This window comes from Podarcis vaucheri, assembly GCF_965113315.1.
Source record: "Podarcis vaucheri genome assembly, chromosome: 16".
Lineage (NCBI taxonomy): Eukaryota > Metazoa > Chordata > Lepidosauria > Squamata > Lacertidae > Podarcis > Podarcis vaucheri.
Window position 1 is genome coordinate 23275014 of NC_138754.1, and position 19175 is coordinate 23294188.

The 19175-nt window shown below is 45.9% G+C and overlaps 1 protein-coding gene across 10 annotated transcripts in view; it reads left to right on the top strand.

The window, feature by feature from the left end:
* The window catches only part of CIT (citron rho-interacting serine/threonine kinase), a 117528-nt gene that overhangs the window by 96530 nt on the left and 1823 nt on the right, over positions 1-19175 (top strand). For 8 of the 10 annotated variants that reach the window (XM_082202974.1, XM_082202976.1, XM_082202980.1 and 5 more), the window contains 9 exons: positions 54-193; positions 385-477; positions 1931-2039; positions 2722-2850; positions 3154-3234; positions 4292-4370; positions 4487-4666; positions 10812-11145; positions 12917-19096. In XM_082202974.1, the coding sequence (XP_082059100.1) occupies positions 54-193; positions 385-477; positions 1931-2039; positions 2722-2850; positions 3154-3234; positions 4292-4370; positions 4487-4666; positions 10812-11145; positions 12917-12940 (1169 nt within the window). In that variant the 3' untranslated portion in view covers positions 12941-19096. The remainder of the gene's footprint in view (positions 1-53; positions 194-384; positions 478-1930; positions 2040-2721; positions 2851-3153; positions 3235-4291; positions 4371-4486; positions 4667-10811; positions 11146-12916; positions 19097-19175) is intronic. The other 2 variants (XM_082202978.1, XM_082202979.1) reach the window with 1 other exon arrangement.

The window sequence follows — 19175 nt, forward strand, 5'->3', positions numbered from 1 at the left end:
GCTCCTTTGGCTTAGCTAGAAATGTTTCTCTGCTCCTTTGTGTCTTTCCTCAGGGGATGAGAGGGCACTGTGTCTTGTTGACGTGAAGAAAGTTAAGCAGTCTCTAGCCCAGTCCCACCTGCCAGCCCAGCCTGATGTCTCTCCAAACGTTTTCGAGGCTGTGAAAGGATGTCATCTTTTTGCTGCTGGCAAGGTAGGGCCCACAAGCTTTGCATTTGCCTCTTAATGCAGTGATCCCTGGAACACAGGGTATGATGATCAAAAGGTTGTTAGGCCCCATATCAAGACCATGCATCCACTATTTGTTTACGACATTTGTATGTCATATTAGATTTCAAGGCGGTGTACAACAAAATAGCACTATTTGTTATCTTTCACATGCAGATTGAGAATGGGCTGTGCATCTGTGCAGCGATGCCCAACAAAGTGGTGGTTCTGCGCTATAATGAGAGCCTCAGCAAGTTCTGCATCAGGAAGGTAAAGTTTGCAATTGCAATGCAGTCCCCTTTTGCCCACAAGAGGCTGGCAACAGTTGGTCCCAACCCTGACATGGCAAATAACCTGCCCACTCTTCCATTAGTTATGACTAGACCTGCCTTCCACCCATTTTTGCCTTTGCGTTGACCAAGCTGCAACCGTATAGTGTCTTCATCATAAATATTCAGTAGTGAATATTTCACCACACTACAGTGTGCTGTAGTGGTTAAGAGCAGCAGCCTCATAATCTGGTGAACTGGGTTCGCTTCTCTGCTCCTCCACATGCAGCTGCTGGGTGACCTTGGGCTAGTCACACTTCTCTGAAGTCTCTCAGCCTCACTCACCTCACAGAGTGTTTGTTGTGGGGGAGGAAGGGAAAGGAGAATGTTAGCCGCTTTGAGACTCCTTAGGGTAGTGATAAAGCAGGATATCAAATCCAAACTCCTCTTCTTCTTCTAAGTTACTCCCCTGGACATTACACATTGCCACACAGAATCAGACTGATGCAAAAGTACGTAGTGGTGATCCTATACTGGCCTGTCAGTGTAGTTTAGGATATGCAGCCCCGTTTGAGATTTACTCTGTGCTACAAGAATCCCACAGATGCTTACTAGCGATCCATCAGTTTGGAGAACAGTAACGGTGGACATGCATGCCTGAAAGCCAGCCGGTCTCCTGAAACGTACAGCTGCAGTGGAGAGTGTGGTCCACAATGTGGCCTGGTTTTATGCAGGGCATTGGTGAGACTTAACACGGGGTAAACAAGAACGTGGTAGTCTAGTTGCAAGGGGCTAAATGCAGCAACTGGGTTTATAATTCTGTACCTTGAATGCTGAGGTCTGTTCTGGACCCCATAATTCAAGAAAGAGACTAAAACCGACAAGCTGGAAGGATGCTGATGGGCAGCTGCATTATTATTTGTTCCTGCAGAGCAAGGATTTTAATCCCTATCCCAGCAGTGTTACCCAGAATCCTCTACCACTCTCCTCAAAGTGAGACTGAACAAGCCAATGCAGTTGTCACATTCCCAAGCCCTGAAACTCCAGACCTATCTTGGATTTTGTGACTGCAGCCAGACAGATTCCTAGGATCTTCTTAATCCTAACCACCCTTACCTGCTCCGGTCAGGGTGCTGTATAATCTAAGTAGTGCAACTCATGCAACACGTTGGCGATTAATATACACAGAACAATAATTATACATACTTTATCAACCTTCTGAGAAAAATACAAAACATTAAACAAAGCCACAAAGACTTGCGAACTACCCAGCCTAAATGAAATTATCAGAAGGTTGATACAGTATGTATAATTATTGTTCTGTGTATATTAATTGCCAACGTGTTGCATGAGTCGCACTACTTCTATCAGCAGCAGAGGTTGCATTTTTCTAGTATAATCCAAGTAGGCTAACTGAGGCTTGTATGTCTGTGCTTTTCTTTCTGTCATCGCAGGAGATTGAAACCTCGGAGCCCTGCAGCTGCATTCATTTCACCAGTTACAGCATCATCATTGGAACAAATAAGTTCTATGAAATTGAGATGAAGCAGTACACCCTTGAGGGTAGGTGTCACTTCCTAACTATGCTTTGGAGAGCTAGTGCTTTAAGTCCTCAGCGGGATGTATGGCAGAGTTGGGCTGTCGCTTTCATGCCTGCCCTACTTTGGTCATAGGAGTGTAGGAAATCTTCCTTAAACAAAATCAGACCATTGGTCTATCTAGCTCAGCACTGTCTACACCAGGGTCAGCAGACTTTTTCAGCAGGGGACCAGTCCCTCAGACCTTGTGGGGGGCCGGACTATATTTATTTTTATTTTTGGGTGGGGGGGATGAATGAATTCCTATGCCCCACAAATAACCCAGAGATGCATTTTAAATAAAAGGACACATTCTACTCATGTAAAGACACCAGGCAGGCACCACAAATAACCCAGAGATGCATTTTAAATAAAAGGACACATTCTACTCATGTAGAAACACGCTGATTCCCAGACCGTCCGTGGGCTGGATTTTGAAGGCGATTGGGCCGGATCCGGCCCCCAGGCCTTAGTTTGCCTACCCGTGGTCTACACTGACTTTCAATGGCTCTTCCTGGGTTTTAGGCAGGAGTCTGACCCAGCCTCACTTGACAAAGCTGAGGATTGATTCCAGGGCCTTCTGCATGTATAGTAGATGCTCTAGCACTGAGCTATGACCTTTGTTTAAAATGAAATAGGCACTGATCTAATTCTCTTGTGCCTTCTAGAATTCCTGGACAAGAATGACCATACTTTAGCTTCTGCTGTGTTTGCATCATCCACCAACAGTTTTCCAATCAATATCATCCAGGTGAACCCTACAGGGCAGAGGGAGGAGTATCTGCTTTGCTTTCATGGTAAGTCTAGTTCAGTGTCTTGCTCAGCTTCTGCCCATTTCTCCCAAGGAGCTCAGAGCTCCTTTCCAGGGTGATTCAGGTACTGGCAACTCTCAGGCCAGCTTAGTTTCAAAGATCAAACTGCATGTTCAAGCGCATGCTCTAGGTTTTTCAAAGGGAAATTGTTCCCGCACCCAACAACTGCCAATTACTGCTTCGTGGAGCTCTGGAATCCTGGCAAACTCACATTTCATTTCTCTTAAGAATAATAGCTTGAAATGGAATGGTGGTGATTGTTGGATGTGTGTGTCCCCCCTCCTGCAGAGTTTGGCGTCTTTGTAGACTCCTATGGAAGGCGCAGTCGCTCAGATGACCTGAAATGGAGTCGTCTGCCTTTAGCATTCGGTAAGCATTTGTGTGATTTTCATTGTCATGTGATTACTTGTGCACCCATCTTTTTCTAGTGTTCAGAGATGCCGAGGGTTGTAGAAATAGCGAGGGGGCATTTGTCTTTCCTTTTGTAGAAGGACCTTCAGCAGAGAAGGAGGGAGAACCTGTGGCCTTCCTGGTGGGGATGGCCTTGAGCCAACATGGCCAGTGGTCCAGGATGTTGGGAGCTGGGAATCTCGCTAGATCTGGTCCAGGATGTTGGGAGCTGGGAATCTAGCTAGATCTTGGAAGGTCACAGGTTCCCACATCCCTGGCTTAAAAAGATGTGTTCTTTTACAAAACAAAAACTCAAAAATCTGAGGCATGGTTTTATTTATTTCATAAAATTTAAACAACAAATTTATTTATACCCCGCCCTTCCCAGTTTAAAAACCAGGCTCAGGGCAGCTAACAGCAAATATAAAACATTGATTAAAATGCGACTTAAAAACAGCATAAATACAACATAAAATGCAGGATCAATATCAATAAAATTAAAAAAATTCAGGGGTCATTTTCTTTGGGGGGGGGTGTGGAACAAGAACCCCAGTCAGCAGACATCAAATGATCACCAGGGCTAACTGGCCAAGTTGGTCCTACTAGGGCCAGCTGGGAGACCAGGGAAGAATTTAAATGTGGGGTCCCGCTTGATTGTAAAAGAAATTGGTAAAAATAGTTAAGAACAACTATCTAAAACATTTTCAGAAGTAGGGCTGTAGGAGGACAAGACATGCGCTTCTTAAGAGATAATTGGACAAGTTCACGGAGGACAAGCTTGTCAGTGGCTACTGGTCACAATGGCTATATTTTACCTCCACTGGACACAGTATACCTCTGAATGCCAGTAGGTGGGGAGAGCGCTGTTATGCTCAGGTCCTGCTTGCTGGTGTCCCATTGGGGCATCTGGTTGAGAACAGGATATTGGACAAGATGGGCCATTGGCCTGAATCAGCAGCCAGGCTCTTAGGGTGTTTTCTTGTGAGTTCCCTGACTACTTTATTCATCTTTGTTCCTGGCACTGTTCTTGCTGTAGCCTACAGGGAGCCTTACCTGTTTGTGACGCACTTCAACTCTCTCGAAGTGATTGAGATCCAAGCACGTGCCTCCCTCGGGTAAGTAATTACGCCGCCTCACTGCTTGCCTTTCTACAACTGTGGAGGCCAAACTGGCCAAAGCAAGATTTAAGAGCCAATTTTAAAGGCACTCTTCCCTCTCCACCCCACCCCAGCACTCCAGCACGAGCCCACTTGGATATTCCGAGCCCTCGCTACCTGGGTCCAGCAATTTCATCAGGAGCAATTTACCTGGCCTCTTCCTACCAGGACAAACTAAGAGTTATTTGCTGCAAGGGGAATTTGGTGAAAGAATCAAACAACGAACTCCACCGGGTCCCCTCTACTACGCGCAGGTAAGAAGTAATATTACAGCTTCACACTTATAGGAGAGGGGGAAAGAAAGACCCCTGTCCCAAGGTGCCCTCTACTTTGGAAGGATGGGGAAAGCATGGCGGCAGTAGATAGACATGATGAGCTAGGTGCAGTTTCACCTACCGAGATGCCAGTTTGACTGGGGAATCATAGAATCATAGAGTTGGAAGAGACCACAAGGGCCATCGAGTCCAACCCCCTGCCAAGCAGGAAACACCATCAGAGCACTCCTGACATATGGTTGTCAAGCCTCTGCTTAAAGACCTCCAAAGTAGGAGACTCCACCACACTCCTTGGCAGCAAATTCCACTGTCGAACAGCTCTTACTGTCAGGAAGTTCTTCCTAATGTTTAGGTGGAATCTTCTTTCTTGTAGTTTGGATCCATTGCTCCGTGTCCGCTTCTCCGGAGCAGCAGAAAACAACCTTTCTCCCTCCTCTATGTGACATCCTTTTATATATTTGAACATGGCTATCATATCACCCCTTAACCTCCTCTTCTCCAGGCTAAACATGCCCAGCTCCCTTAGCCGTTCCTCATAAGGCATCGTTTCCAGGCCTTTGACCATTTTGGTTGCCCTCCTCTGGACACGTTCCAGTTTGTCAGTGTCCTTCTTGAATTGTGGTGCCCAGAACTGGACACAGTACTCCAGGTGTGGTCTGACCAGAGCAGAATACAGTGGCACTATTACTTCCCTTGATCTAGATGCTATACTCCTATTGATGCAGCCCAGAATTGCATTGGCTTTTTTAGCTGCCGCGTCACACTGTTGGCTCATGTCAAGTTTGTGGTCAACCAAGACTCCTAGATCCTTTTCACATGTACTGCTCTCAAGCCAGGTGTCCCCCATCTTGTATTTGTGCCTCTCATTTTTTTTGCCCAAGTGCAATACTTTACATTTCTCCCTGTTAAAATTCATCTTGTTTATTTTTGCCCAGTTTTCTAATCTGTCAAGGTCGTTTTGAAGTGTGATCCTGTCCTCTGGGGTGTTAGCCACCCCTCCCAGTTTGGTGTCATCTGCAAATTTGATCAGGATGCCCTTGAGTCCATCATCCAAGTCGTTGATAAAGATGTTGAATAAGACCGGGCCCAAGACAGAACCCTGTGGCACCCCACTAGTCACTCTTTTCCAGGATGAAGAGGAACCATTGATGAGCACCCTTTGGGTTCGGTCAGCCAGCCAGTTACAAATCCACTGAGTGGTAGCATAGTCAAGACCGCATTTTACCAGCTTCTTTACAAGAATATCATGGGGCACCTTGTCAAATGCCTTGCTGAAATCAAGGTAGGCTACATCCACTGCGTTCCCTTCATCTACCAGGCTTGTAATTCTGTCAAAAAACGAGATCAGGTTAGTCTGACATGACTTATTTTTCAGAAATCCATGCTGACTATTGGTGATCACAGCATTCCTTTCTAGGTGCTCACAGACTGTTTGCTTAATGATCTGCTCCAGAATCTTCCCTGGTATTGATGTCAGACTGACTGGGCGGTAATTATTTGGGTCCTCTCTTTTCCCCTTTTTGAAAATAGGGACAACATTTGCCCTCCTCCAGTCTGCCGGGACTTCGCCTGTTCTCCAGGAATTCTCAAAGATGACTGCCAGTGGTTCTGAGATCACATCTGCCAGTTCTTTTAATACTCTTGGATGCAGTTCATCTGGCCCTGGAGACTTGAATACATCTAAACTAGCCAAATATTCTTGTACTATCTCCTTAGTTATTCTGGGCTGTGTTTCCTTTGCTGAATCATTTGCTCCAAATTCTTCAGGTCGGGCATTGTTTTCTTTATCGGAGAAGACTGAGGCAAAGAAGGCATTGAGTAGTTCAGCCCTTTCTGTGTCCCCTGTTTGCATTTCACCATCTTCTCCTCTGAGTGACCCCATTGTTTCTTTGTTCTTCCTTTTGCTACGAACATACCCATAAAAGCCTTTTTTGTTGCTTTTAACCTCTCTAGCAAGCCTGAGTTCATTCTGTGCTTTAGCTTTTCTGACTTTGTGTCTACACGTGCTGGCTATTTGTTTGAATTCCTCTTTGGTGGTTTCCCCCCTTTTCCATTTTTTGTACACATCCTTTTTTAATCTTAATTCAGTTAAAAGTTCTTTAGATAGCCACCCTGGCTTCTTTAGGCACCTTCCATGTTTCCGTCTCATTGGTATTGCCTGACGTTGTGCTTTTAGTATCTCCCTCTTAACAAACTCCCAGCCATCATGAACTCCCTTTCCTTTTAGTATTGTTGTCCATGGGATCTCACCCAGCACTTCCCTAAGTTTTATGAAGTCGGCTTTCTTAAAGTCAAGAAATTGAGTCCTAGTATGCTTGGCTACTCCTTTCCGCTGTATAGTAAACTTCAGAAGAGCATGATCACTCGCGCCTAATGATCCTTCCACTTCTACCCCACTAACCAGGTCATCAACATTGGTTAAGACCAGATCTAAAATGGCTGTTCCTCTTGTTGCTTCTCCCACTTTCTGGACAATGAAGTTGTCTGCAAGGCCAGTGAGGAATCTGTTTGACCTTATGCTCTTGGCTGAGTTTGACGTCCAACAAATATCTGGGTAATTGAAGTCCCCCATTACTACTATCTCCCTTCCTTTTGCATGCTTGGCCATCTGTTCCAGGAAGGCATCATCTATGTCCTCCGTTTGGCTTGGGGGTCTATAGTAAACTCCCACAATGAGGTCTCTGTTATTCTTCTCTCCCTTAATTTTGACCCAAATGCTCTCACTTTGGCTTTGAGGATCTAAATCTTGGATCTCTTCACAGGTATACACATCCCTGACATATAACGCCACTCCTCCTCCTTTCTTGTCTGGTCTGTTTCTCTGAAATAGATTGTATCCCCCCATTATTACATTCCAATCGTGGGACTTATCCCACCAGGTTTCAGTGATGCCTATTATGTCATATTTAGTTTGCTGTACCAAGAGCTCAAGCTCATCTTGTTTATTTCCCATGCTTTGCGCATTAGTGTACAGACATTGAAGTCCATTAATCATTCCCCCGTGTCTCTTATTTAAGGATTTTTTCCTCCCACCACTAGGTCCGCGTGCTGTTTGCTCCATTTGGTCTATGACATTTGGATGATCATCTTCATTAATTGAGAGACTCCTACCTTCAGGAGCACTGTCTCCCTCCCCCACATTAGTCAGTTTAAAGCCCTCCTGATGAGGTTTCTGAGATTTTTTGCAAAAACATTTATCCCAACCGTTGTGAGGTGCAGCCCATCGCTTGCCAGAAGTCCATCTTCAAGAAACTGCAGTCCGTGATCTAAGAATCCAAACCGTTCCTGTTTACACCATTTGCGAAGCCAGCTGTTCACTTCCACTATTTTCCCCTCTCTCCCTGGGCCACGTCGTTCAACTGGGAGGACAGATGAGATGACAATTTGTGCATTTAGTTGCTTCAATTTCCTGCCGAGAGCCTCGTAGTCTCTTTTGATCTTCTGGAGGCTATTGCTTGCAGTGTCGTTGGTTCCCACATGAACCAAGAGGAAGGGGTATTTGTCAGTGGGTTTTATGATTCCTTGCAGTCGTTCAGTTACATCTTGGATCTTAGCCCCGGGGAGACAGCACACTTCCCGAGACATCTTGTCAGGCCCACAGATCACTGCTTCTGTTCCCCTCAGTAGGGAATCCCCTATCACCACTACACGCCTCCTCTTGGGTTTGGTCGGGGTTCTTCCGTGAGCTGTCCGTTCCAAGGTCGCCTGCACATTCCCTGAGGACTGACTTTGCTGCTCGTCTTCATATACCTGATCGACTGTAATGAGGGAGAGATCCTCAAATGGAGTCTGCTCTTCGTCTTCCATGCTAGGGGAGAGGACCTCAAAGCGATTGTGTATTTCTAAGCAATCAGAGTGAACCCTGGGCCTCCTACTTCTTTGAGTCACGTTTCTCCATATATCTGGCTCCTGTGTTGGTGAACTAGACTCCTTCTCAGGGGAGTCCCCTGTCTCCTCCTTGGTGGAGACGGTGTGCTCTGTTGCTTCCGGGAAGAAAGTGGAGAAGATTAAAGATTGCATGGAAAGCAGGATGCATCACCAGTGTTGAGAAAAGCCTTAGAGAAAGATACGTGGTTCATGCCAATGCAAGTTCTGCTCAGCGTAGACCCATTAAGAACATAAGAAGAGACTGCTGGATCAGGTAAATGGCCTATCTAGTCCAGCATCCCATTTTTACAGTCTCCACCGCTCAGCTATGCCTCTTCCCCAAAAGGAGAGGTAAACTGAGTAGTTTGAGGCAGAGTTTTGGGACAAGTTGAGGAGGAGAAGAAGGTGTAATAACAAGGGGGATGCCACTGAAAGAAAGTGGTGGTCCAGGCCAAGTGATGATGAGAATGTGGGCCTGTGTCTTAAGTAAGAAGATGCAGGCAGGGGAAGGAACAGATGTTTACAATGTTGCTTAGGTCTTGGTTGAATAGAGAGAGGAAAAAAGGAGGCAAAAATAGAAGATGAAGTTGAGCGTGCCTTACCTCACTCAGCTGGGTAAAGGTAAAGGGACCGCTGACCATTAGGTCCAGTCGTGATCGACTCTGGGGTTGCGGCGCTCATCTCGCTTTATTGGCCGAGGGAGCCAGCGTACAGCTTCCGGGTCATGTGACCAGCAGGACTAAGCTGCTTCTGGCAAACCAGAGCAGTGCACGGAAACGCCGTTTACCTTCCCACCGGAGTGGTACCTATTTATCTACTTGCACTTGGACATGCTTTTGAACTGCTAGGTTGGCAGGAGCAGGGACCGAGCAACGGGAGCTCACCCCATCACGGGGATTCGAACCACCGACCTTCTGATCAGCAAGTCCTAGGCTCTGTGGTTTAACCCACAGCGCCACCCGCGTCCCTTTCTCAGCTGTGTAGATAGTGGTAATATCAGCTACTCTCTACACCCAATGACAAGGGGGAGGATGAAGGGGAAAGAGGAGCTGTTCAGACTTGGGCATGTTGAGGGCAGTGATGAGCCGCTGAAGGACTAGCAGAAGGCAAGAGGGAGAGGTTGGTGGTAGGGAAGAGAAATCTGGATATCTTCAGCATAGAGACCTGATGAAGATCACCCTGTGTTTAGATAGCTGTGGGATCATGGCAGAGTCCTCTGGAACAGAGGAAGACCTTCAGGGAAAACACTGAAGTAGGCTGCATTCAGCTGGGCTCAAATGAAACCATCAGGGTTACAGAGATCCAAAGATGGGGAAGATGTTGACCTGAAGAGCATGTTCACAAGCATCTGCATCAAAGGTGGCCGAGAGGATAAGGATGGTGATGGAAGAGCGAAGATTTTTTTAGATCTGAGAACAAGGCTATTTATTTATTTAATTGATATCTGTTTCGGTGGAATGCAGAGGATGGAAGCCAGACTGCGTTATCTCAAGAGAGAGGCGTAGGAAAAAGAGAAAGCTGAGACAATGAGAGCAAAGTACAAATCCAGATATTTAAAGGTGAAAAGGAAATCAGGCTATGTAAAGGAGATGGTTTTTGCTGGTTTTTAAGGGGACAGGGAGCAGTAGTGTGTGTGGCCATCACTGCTCCCACAGAAGGCATCGGTCACCACCAACTTAGATGACCTTAAAAGCAGCTTAGATAAATTGATGGAGGAGCCGGCTATCAATGGCTAGTAGCCGTGCTGGCAATGTTCTGCCTCCACAGTTGAGGCAGGAATGCTTTTGAATACCAGCTGCTGGAAATCACCGGAGGGGAGACTGCTGTTTTGCTCAGGTCCTGCTTGCATGTTTCCCACAGGCATCTGCTTGGCCACTGTGCAAACAAGATGCTGGACTAGGTTGGCCATTTTCCCTTATCCATCAGGTTCCTCTTATGTTCTTATGTGCACATTCCATGTGAAAAGAGCTGGAAGGTTGGTGACTGATGGAGGGATGGTAACCCAGAGGCAGAACTAGATTGGAAGTTACATGTTGGGCTGGTTACGCAGCAGTGCAGGGTTTCTGCCACATGTTAAAGAGTCCACAACAGAGAGATCTTTTCCCCTTTCCGTCTGCCAGCCCCGCTTTGTTACAGACGCAGCGGCACGCTTGTGTCCGTCCCCGAAAACGGCCTCGCAGAGCAAGGGGAAAGGCACAGTGGGGGATTTTGCTATTGCGAATAAAAATGTAACGTTAAGGTTTTTATTGTCACTCAGCTGTCCACGTCCATTGTTTTTGAATGACAGCAGTCCGAACAAGAGAGGCCCCCCGACATATAACGAGCACATAACCAAGCGGGTAGCGTCAAGCCCTGGGCCTCCGGAAGGTCCAAGCCACCCTCGGGAGCCAAGCACACCCCATCGCTATCGAGAGGGAAGGACGGAGATGCGCAGGGACAAGTCTCCTGGGCGTCCTCTAGAGAGGGAGAAATCTCCTGGCAGGGTCCTGAGCACTCGCAGGGAAAGGTCTCCTGGGAGGCTGTTTGAGGAGAGCAGCAGGGGACGGATGCAGGTGGGGGGAGCAAGGACTCCCCTCTCCCAAGTCAACAAGGTAAGCTGGACTGTCCTGCACCATTTATTGTACTTTACAGTTTATTTTTATGCTGCCTTTTAGCCAAAAAGGCACCCCCCCTCCAATAAACATGCAAATGCAAACAATACAGATGATAGAAGTCCAAAACAAAACCTTAAATGTATTTTTAAAAAACACACAAATACATTCCTGTTCCTGAAAATAGGGCAATGAACATTCCCCACAAAAATGTTAAGAGAGAGCCAGAGTAAATACTCAAGCAGCGGCTCCTCCCTAAAAGGATCCCAGGCAGAGGGAAAAGCTGGTGTCTCTTGATGATTCCAGCAGATTCTCTCCTCTGTAGCAATCTCTCTATTACAGCAGTTGTTGCACGTTTCTTTTCTCGTGGACCACTTGAAGATTGCTGGGCGGGCTGCAGCGGGGCTTGAAAGGTCACTTAAAATTTATTATCTTGTTATTCTGTAAAGGGAAGTGCATTACTCACATAAAACCCTCACGAGCATGCCGCTGTAGAATGTAATCAGTCCAAACAGTACGCGTGGGTTAGCTGAATTGCAGCCGGTGAAACCCGCCCTTATAGGCTAACAAAATGTATCCAGTGTAAACCAGGAATTCGCAGCTGACAAAATTGGACCGTTCTGATACTGATTTAGGTTGATAACAATTTGGAGGGACACACCAAGTTTTGCTTCTGGATTTTAAATATGAAGTAAACTGAACTTTTCCTTCAGCACAGGTGTCATTGTTGAAATCAGTGCCATTATTAAGAAAAATCACGGGCACTAGGCCAGATCACTGTTTTAATTTTTCAGGGGAAATTAAGTAGACCTCCCCAGAACCATATTATGAAAATCATGGGCTCTATGGCAGGGCCTTATTTCCTTGTTGGAGAATCTACCCCTGGTCAAAACTGCCTTGATACTGTCATGGGGGGGGGGGAGAGAGCTAAATTAGAGGACTTATTATTGATTTGTTCTGCAAACTTTCTATGAACCACTTGAATGGAGCTTCTATGGACTTCAATTTGAAAACCCCAGCTCTGTTGTCTATCTTATTAACTTGTATGCCGCTTCATATTTCAGCAGAAATCTCTTAATTGGCTGTGCTATTGTGTGGAATAGCTTCAAATCGTAGCAATTCCAAGAGAGCAATTCTGCCCTTCATACTAGAAAAATCCCTTATATATAGGAATGATCCCAGAGGAGTTGGCTTTGTGGTCTAGGTGGCTGGGACAAATCTTGCAATCAAGCAATACATCCCTGTGCGTTCAGATTCAACGCTTATTAAATTTATATGCCACCCTCCTTCCAAAGGAACCCAGGGCAGCTAACCTAGCAATACTAAAACAATACAATTAAAACTTCTAAAAGTAAGTCACCTACTCTCAAATCTAATAATTTCAAGGCTGCCAGAGACAGGTATTTCAGCTATCAAATACCTGTCTAAACAGGAATGTTTTAAAGCTCCCTCCAAAAGTTAGTAATGAGGGAGGCCAATGCACCTCACTAGAGAGGGCATTCCACAAATTGGGAGCCACCACCAAGAAGGCCTCACTGTTGATTGTAGGACCCAAAATGGTGGATATTGGGGAAAGGCATTATTGGAAAATGTTGTTGATTAAATTTCTATACCGCCCTCTATCTGAAGATCACAAGGCAGTAGCCTCTGTTTACTACTAAGCAGTATGCGCTTGAGAATCTCAGTCCAACACTGCTGTAAACAATTCTAGGAACTCTGACGCTAAGTGCAACTGCTGAACTTCATATCATTTTCTTCCTTTCTGTAACAGGTCTGGGACCAATCGTCAGTATAAGCTACACAAGCCTCCCCTTGACCTTGAACTGCAGGAAGAGCCAAGGAAATGTACTGAGTAGATGCACTTCTTAACTTAGCTGCCCAGGTACCCACCCAGCCAACAGCACTGGGCCCCGAATAATTGCTCTGGCAACAGGATCCGATCCACCAGGACTCAAGTTGCTCGCAAGGATCGTTTGCATCTCAGTTTCTTTTCCTGCAGCTTCCTGCAGTTCGGTTTTTCTCTTCCCCTCTCTCTCCTTTCCCCTTCCCTCTTTTTGAGCACTTTGTTACTACCGTTGCTCTTTCAAGCAGTTTATGGACTTTTTATACTTCGCTTTTAGCCTTTTACCAGCCCGCCCTCGCCCCACCTCCCACCCCCATCAACAGAAGTCAGATGGGATGGGGATCTCACCTACGTCTTGAAAGGTGGGCTATATCAGCATTTGGGAAAGATGCTGGAATTCTGGGAAGGCCCTTTAACCGGCAAAAGGCCACAGCGATTCGTGTCTCCACACCCAACATCATTAGCTTCTGCTGTAGAGCTTTTAGAGAAAGCCTGATCAATTTAGTCCATCCGCTCCTTCCAAAACCTTTTGGAATTTAGGACTCCCAAAGAAAAAAAGATACCCGTTAAGTGCAGCTCTGCCGTCAGCCGGGTTACAGGGAAGGGAATGTCCTGTTTTAGCTCTCCCCAAATATCCTGCGATAACACAGAATAAGTGGCCGTGATCCACTTCTCTCACTCTCTCCTTCTGCACTAAAGCAGTATGGAGGTGTAAAACCTCCCTCTCTTACCCAGGTTTTCTGCATGGCAGCTCCCTGCATGCTTCCTATACACCACCATCCTCCTGGCTGCAGTCTCCTTTTCAGTTGCTTTTGCTAGATATTGTATCTTGTACCTCCCGTGTTAACTAAACTGAAGCCTTTATAGATTATGCTGCAACAATAACCATCATTGTTTACTGGGGAAACTGGCACTGAAGGAGAATGAGCTTTAACAGTTCTCGATTCCACGACAACAGAACTTAGCGAGGCATGACGACATTCCCATCCCCAGCCTGCACTAGGTAGGATCCTGTTCACAAACGTATCACTATATACTGGATAAAGGCTAAGCTAAAGGAAAGGCCTCCTTGCCGCAGCGGTGCAACCAGCGCTCAGACGCTACCAAAGAGGGGAGTGGGGGACCGAAACAAAACAAGCCATAGTGTGGTTTGTACTTTTTTTGGGGTAGGTCAGGGACAGGGAACCTTTGATTCTCCTGTTGGCGTTGGGCCCATAATGATCGCTGGCTGGGGCTGATGGGAGACAGAGCCCAACATCTGGAGGCCCACACTCAGTGGGAATGGGTTGATGGCTTCACCTGGCGGTCAAAGGCAGGTAGCAGCTTTTGGGGAGTAGGTGCTCTCACCGTGCCATTTGCTCCTGCCTTCGTCAGGTCCCCATTTGGCTCCCGTTTTGGAGGTCCGCAGGCTCCCCATCCCTAGTACAGCAACGGACCACCCCTTCCTGGCATTGAGGATAAAGGCAAATTTTAACAGCTTTGGCGAACTCTTCCAAACATTTCTCCATCACTTTTTGCCTTCCCTCTGCAATCCCCTCTATAGCTTCTCACGTTCGGGTGTTGCTGAGCCACCGAGGCAAACAAGTTTCCAAGTTTAGGCTTTCGGCCATTCGATTTGCTTTAGCTGCTGCGTTTCACTCCAAGCTGGCAAGAGCAAAAATCCCACTCTGCCTCTCCTGCTTACTCCTTTTGCCAGCTGGTGCTGCCCTACTGGAGAGGCACCTAAAATCTCTTCTGCTTCAATCAGTGCCCTTCTGGAGGGTCTTGTGGATTACAGGGTCTGGTCTGTTGTATATCCGGGCTATTTTATATCAGATGGTTTGTCAGGAAACATGCTGAGACTTCTGCCTCTGGGTCTGGGTGTTCTGAAAGGTTTTTAAGGTCTTTGCATCTCATGGAAAAAAAAGTCCCTCGTGACCTGAAAGCTCGGCTTGTCGAGTCCTGAGAGTGTATATCTTGTGTCTTGTTTGTGAAATGCTTCCTGCTATAGAATAGCTCAAAGGACTGTACATATTTACAAGAAACTTTATATTCGTAAAAAACAAAAAAAAGGAAATCAAATCAGTTTCTACTTTTTTATTGTAAAGTGTGCATCTTTATTTTCAACCACCAGCCCTTTGTTTTAACGGTGGCTGGGGAAAGGCGTCTTCAGCTACTTGAAGGGGCCTCGCCCTCACCCTCCAGGAATCCCACGAAGAAATAATTGTAACGTTAAATTTGCAAGCGGAAGCTTGCTAGCATCAATGAGGTTCTCGAGCATAACTACAATATAGAATTTGTCGTCACTACCTTTTAACGATTGCAGAAAAGGTAAAGAAACAACAGGAGCAACTCACACTCCACCTGGAAAAGTATTGAACTTGTTGTTAACAATAATCAAATAAAAACAAAATTCACTCTGACTGGCATGGTGCAGTGACCTTTTCCTTCCTACAGGAGCAGCAGCAGCTTAAGGCGGGTGGGAGAGCATATCTTCCACCGTTGTCTCCCAGAGCCTTTATAACTCACCACTGCCTTTTAAACGGGGGGGATTTTAAAAAAATTATATACTAACTTTCACTTGTTGTCTGCCATCCTGGAGGCCTGTCGTCAGGCAGAAAGGTGGCGTTATAAATATTTCAAGTAGCAAGACTATAAATAAATTGTCAGAAGTTACTCTGTGAGTGCTTGGCTTCCATGGTTGTTACCTGAAGTCACAGGGATGAGCTGAGCGTCCCAACCCTCTCCATTGTTGCAGGATAAAAGCTGCCAGGCCTTCTAGAACGCAGCAGCAGCAGTAATTGCTAAACTTCCAGCTCTCCATCTTCAGTCCTGGAGTAAGCTATCCTGTCCCCATTAGGAAGCCAATCTGTCCATTTTTAAACATTGAGCAGCAGGTCAGCGGTCCCGGCAGACACACACGAGCCAATGGCTTCCCATAAGCACCGTCCTAAAACAACAATGGGGGAATAGTTCCTTGCCCTCTTCCTAGCAACAACACCCCTAAAGCTTCAAGTTTGTTTTTTTTAAAAAACAACTTATTGCCCATGTTAATTCAGACTGTACATCTCAAAACAAGTAACGCTTGGCAAGAGAATGCAAGTTCAGACTATAATGTAAATACTTCTATTTTTAAACGAAGCCAGTTTATACAGGGTCTGATGTATTCTTCTACAGGGATCGTGTGTGTCTATTACTAACTTATCGGCTTTACAGGAACTGAAGTGTGTTTCCTGATGAGTTGTACACCTAACCTTTTCCCAGCCTGCTGCGGGTAGGTTACCAGTAAGCGATGCCCCCCCAGCCCCGCCCCAACCACCACCTTAACCGCCACCTTTTGGTCTCCATATAGCTCATAGTGATGCTCTGCATAAACAAACAAAAAAAACCAAACTGCTTTGACTTCTGTTGTGCCTAATCTTGAATGTATAAATGAACTGCAAGCTTGTTTACAAATGTTCCTTTATTTTTCTTTCAATGTGCACATAAATATACTTATTTAAGACTCACTGTTTCAGTCCTGTCGATAAGATTCATAATCAAACTGTGGTTTTTTTGGGTGGGGGTGGGGGGGAGGACTGCTGGTGAACTAAACAAAGCAAGCATTCTCTTTCCTCTGCTCTCCCGCACTTAAAGCAATTGGGCTGCCCCACCCTTTGTCCGCCATCTCTAGCTGTGCATAATTCTGCATTTTGCTCACAGCGGGGAGGAGTACGCAGGGTTTGAAGGCCTGCCCCCAAGCATTGCACACCTTCAGTTACTCACCTGACTTCTGAGATCTCATTTGCAAAGCCCCCGCCCCACACACTTCCATATTTGAAGCTGCCAGGGCCAGAAGTTTCTGGGGCAACTGAATTTTACATGACCGTACTGCATCGTAGCACTCATTCTCCCATTCCAAATTACCACAGCCTTCCACAAATGCTTAGCATTACATCCACTCCTGACCACCGGCTAAACTGACTAGGGCACAGATGAGAGGGGAAGGCTGTTCTAACAGGAGGGGGGCTCTTATCTACCTCCCCATGCCCCTGAAGCTAACAGGGAACTTTCTGAGAATACACTTGTGCTGTTGCTCAACTCCTGGTGAACACAGCTGTACTTCCTGCTAGTGGATGTGGTCTGCAACAATGAAACGTCAAGGGCAGCGAGTCGTGCTAGCTGTACGTAGAGCTGGCTGGGGTTGGGAGTTGCAGCCCAGCAGACTTCTCCCCTTAACCTAAAACTGGCCACTCACTTCCTTTATCTCCCCAGTTTTATATTTATAGTCACCAAAAATTGCAGGTGGGGAAGATTTCAGTCGTAGTCTTGGGGAGGATTTCAAATGCAGCGAATCTCATGCCATTTATTAGGGCGAAAATATCACACAGATGTGCAATATTTGGTTTAGTTTATTAATTTAAAAAGTGTAAAAAAAAATATGGGGGCAAAAAAAGCAGTAGATCTATTGAGTTCAGAAGAGCTTCGGATTATGTAAGAAAAAGCATGTGTGTGTCTATATGAGAGAGAAACATTATTAGGTATGGTGATTCAGCCTCTGCAAGAGCTGTTTATGCATGGATGCTTAAAATGGAGCCAGCAGAGAAGTTTTAATGTGAAAAGCTTGCTCATTATGACTTCTTAATTTGTCCTAATTAAATGTCGCTTTATACCTTTGACGCAGGGGTGGGGAACATGTGGCCCTGCAGATGTTGGACTTCAACTCTTATCTGCCCTTAATGGTTAACCTGATCCAGCATGGTTGAATTTACATTCTTAACTGACTTCAAAAGAGGATTAGACAAATTCAAGGAGGATTTGCCATAGTTACATGAGCCATAACAGATATAGTCTCCACTGTCAAGAGTTGGCACGCTTCTGTATGCTAGTTACAGGGAATCACAAGGAGAGAGAGGTAGTGCAGTGTTGTCTTCAGGTCCCGCTTGTGAACTTCGCAGCCAGAGAACAGGATGTTTGGACTTGATAGACCTCTGGCCTCATCCAGCAAGGCTTTTTTGATGTTCTAAATGTCCCAGTAGTTGCTCATAAACCTAGCAGTTTTAGAGATGTCAGAGCGTAAGAGCTGCTCTGCTTGGACTGCATCTAGTTTTGAATCCAGTTTCCCGCTGTGACCAAATGAATGTCCTGTGAGAAACATAAAAGCCAGGACATAAAGGCAAAAGCATCCTGCCTCATCCTGGAGGCAGCTCTTGTGGCTAATTGCTATCGATACCCTTCTCCATGAATACTTCTAAACCCCTTTTAAAGTTTCTGCTTGGAGAAATAGTTAAATGTGCTGCAGGAAGAAGTTGTTTTGTGTCCTGAATCCCCCTACCCTCTTTTAGCTTCCTTGAATGACCCTTCAGCTTCTAGTGTTACGAATACAGGAAAAAAGCTTCTCTCTATTTTCAATGTACCGTACATAGTTTTAAACATCTATAATATCCACCTGCCTTCCTTTATTTCTTTTTGCTAGGCTAAAACTCTTCAAATGCCACAACCTTTTCTGCCACTGTGTGTCTTTCTGCTACGGTATCTCAACCGGTCACACCATTGCTTTTGTACAACAGCATAATGATAGTGGCGGTTTTATTTTTTCCACCCTTTCTCTAGCAATACCTAGATGGAGTTTACATCTCCCCCCCCAAAAAAAAAAAAAAAAAACACTGTCCCACGCAGAGTTGACATTTCCACCAAGCTATCAGTTATAGCCTCCAGAACTCTCTTCTTGATCAGTCACTACAAGCACATATGTGTAGTTAGGAATTCGTTTTGCCCTAATCTGCATGACTCTGGACATTTGCTTCTTTGCTTGCCTGTTCCAAGAGCCTGATCTTTTCGATTAGCTCATCTTCCTCATCATAGTGAAAGTAACTAGAGCAGAGAGTGGGGAACCTCAGATGGGAGCCAAATACATCCCTCCAGACCTGTGCAGTTTGCCCTCCAGTTTGTCCTTGAACGCTGATGATGTCTCTCCCTTGTTGATGGAGATTAGAGAGGGCTGTTTGAGTAGAGACTAGCCTACTGTACAAAGGTAGCATTTACATTTGTTGCTCCACCCAACTTTTGCCTCTGGCCCCACCTACCACTGACATGTGGCCCTCAGGCTGAAATAACCGTCCTGGAACAAGAGGGATCACAGGTTGAGAGGCTACTATATGTTGTTGTTGTTGTTTGGTCGTTTAGTCGTGTCCGACTCTTCATGACCCCATGGACCAGAGCACGCCAG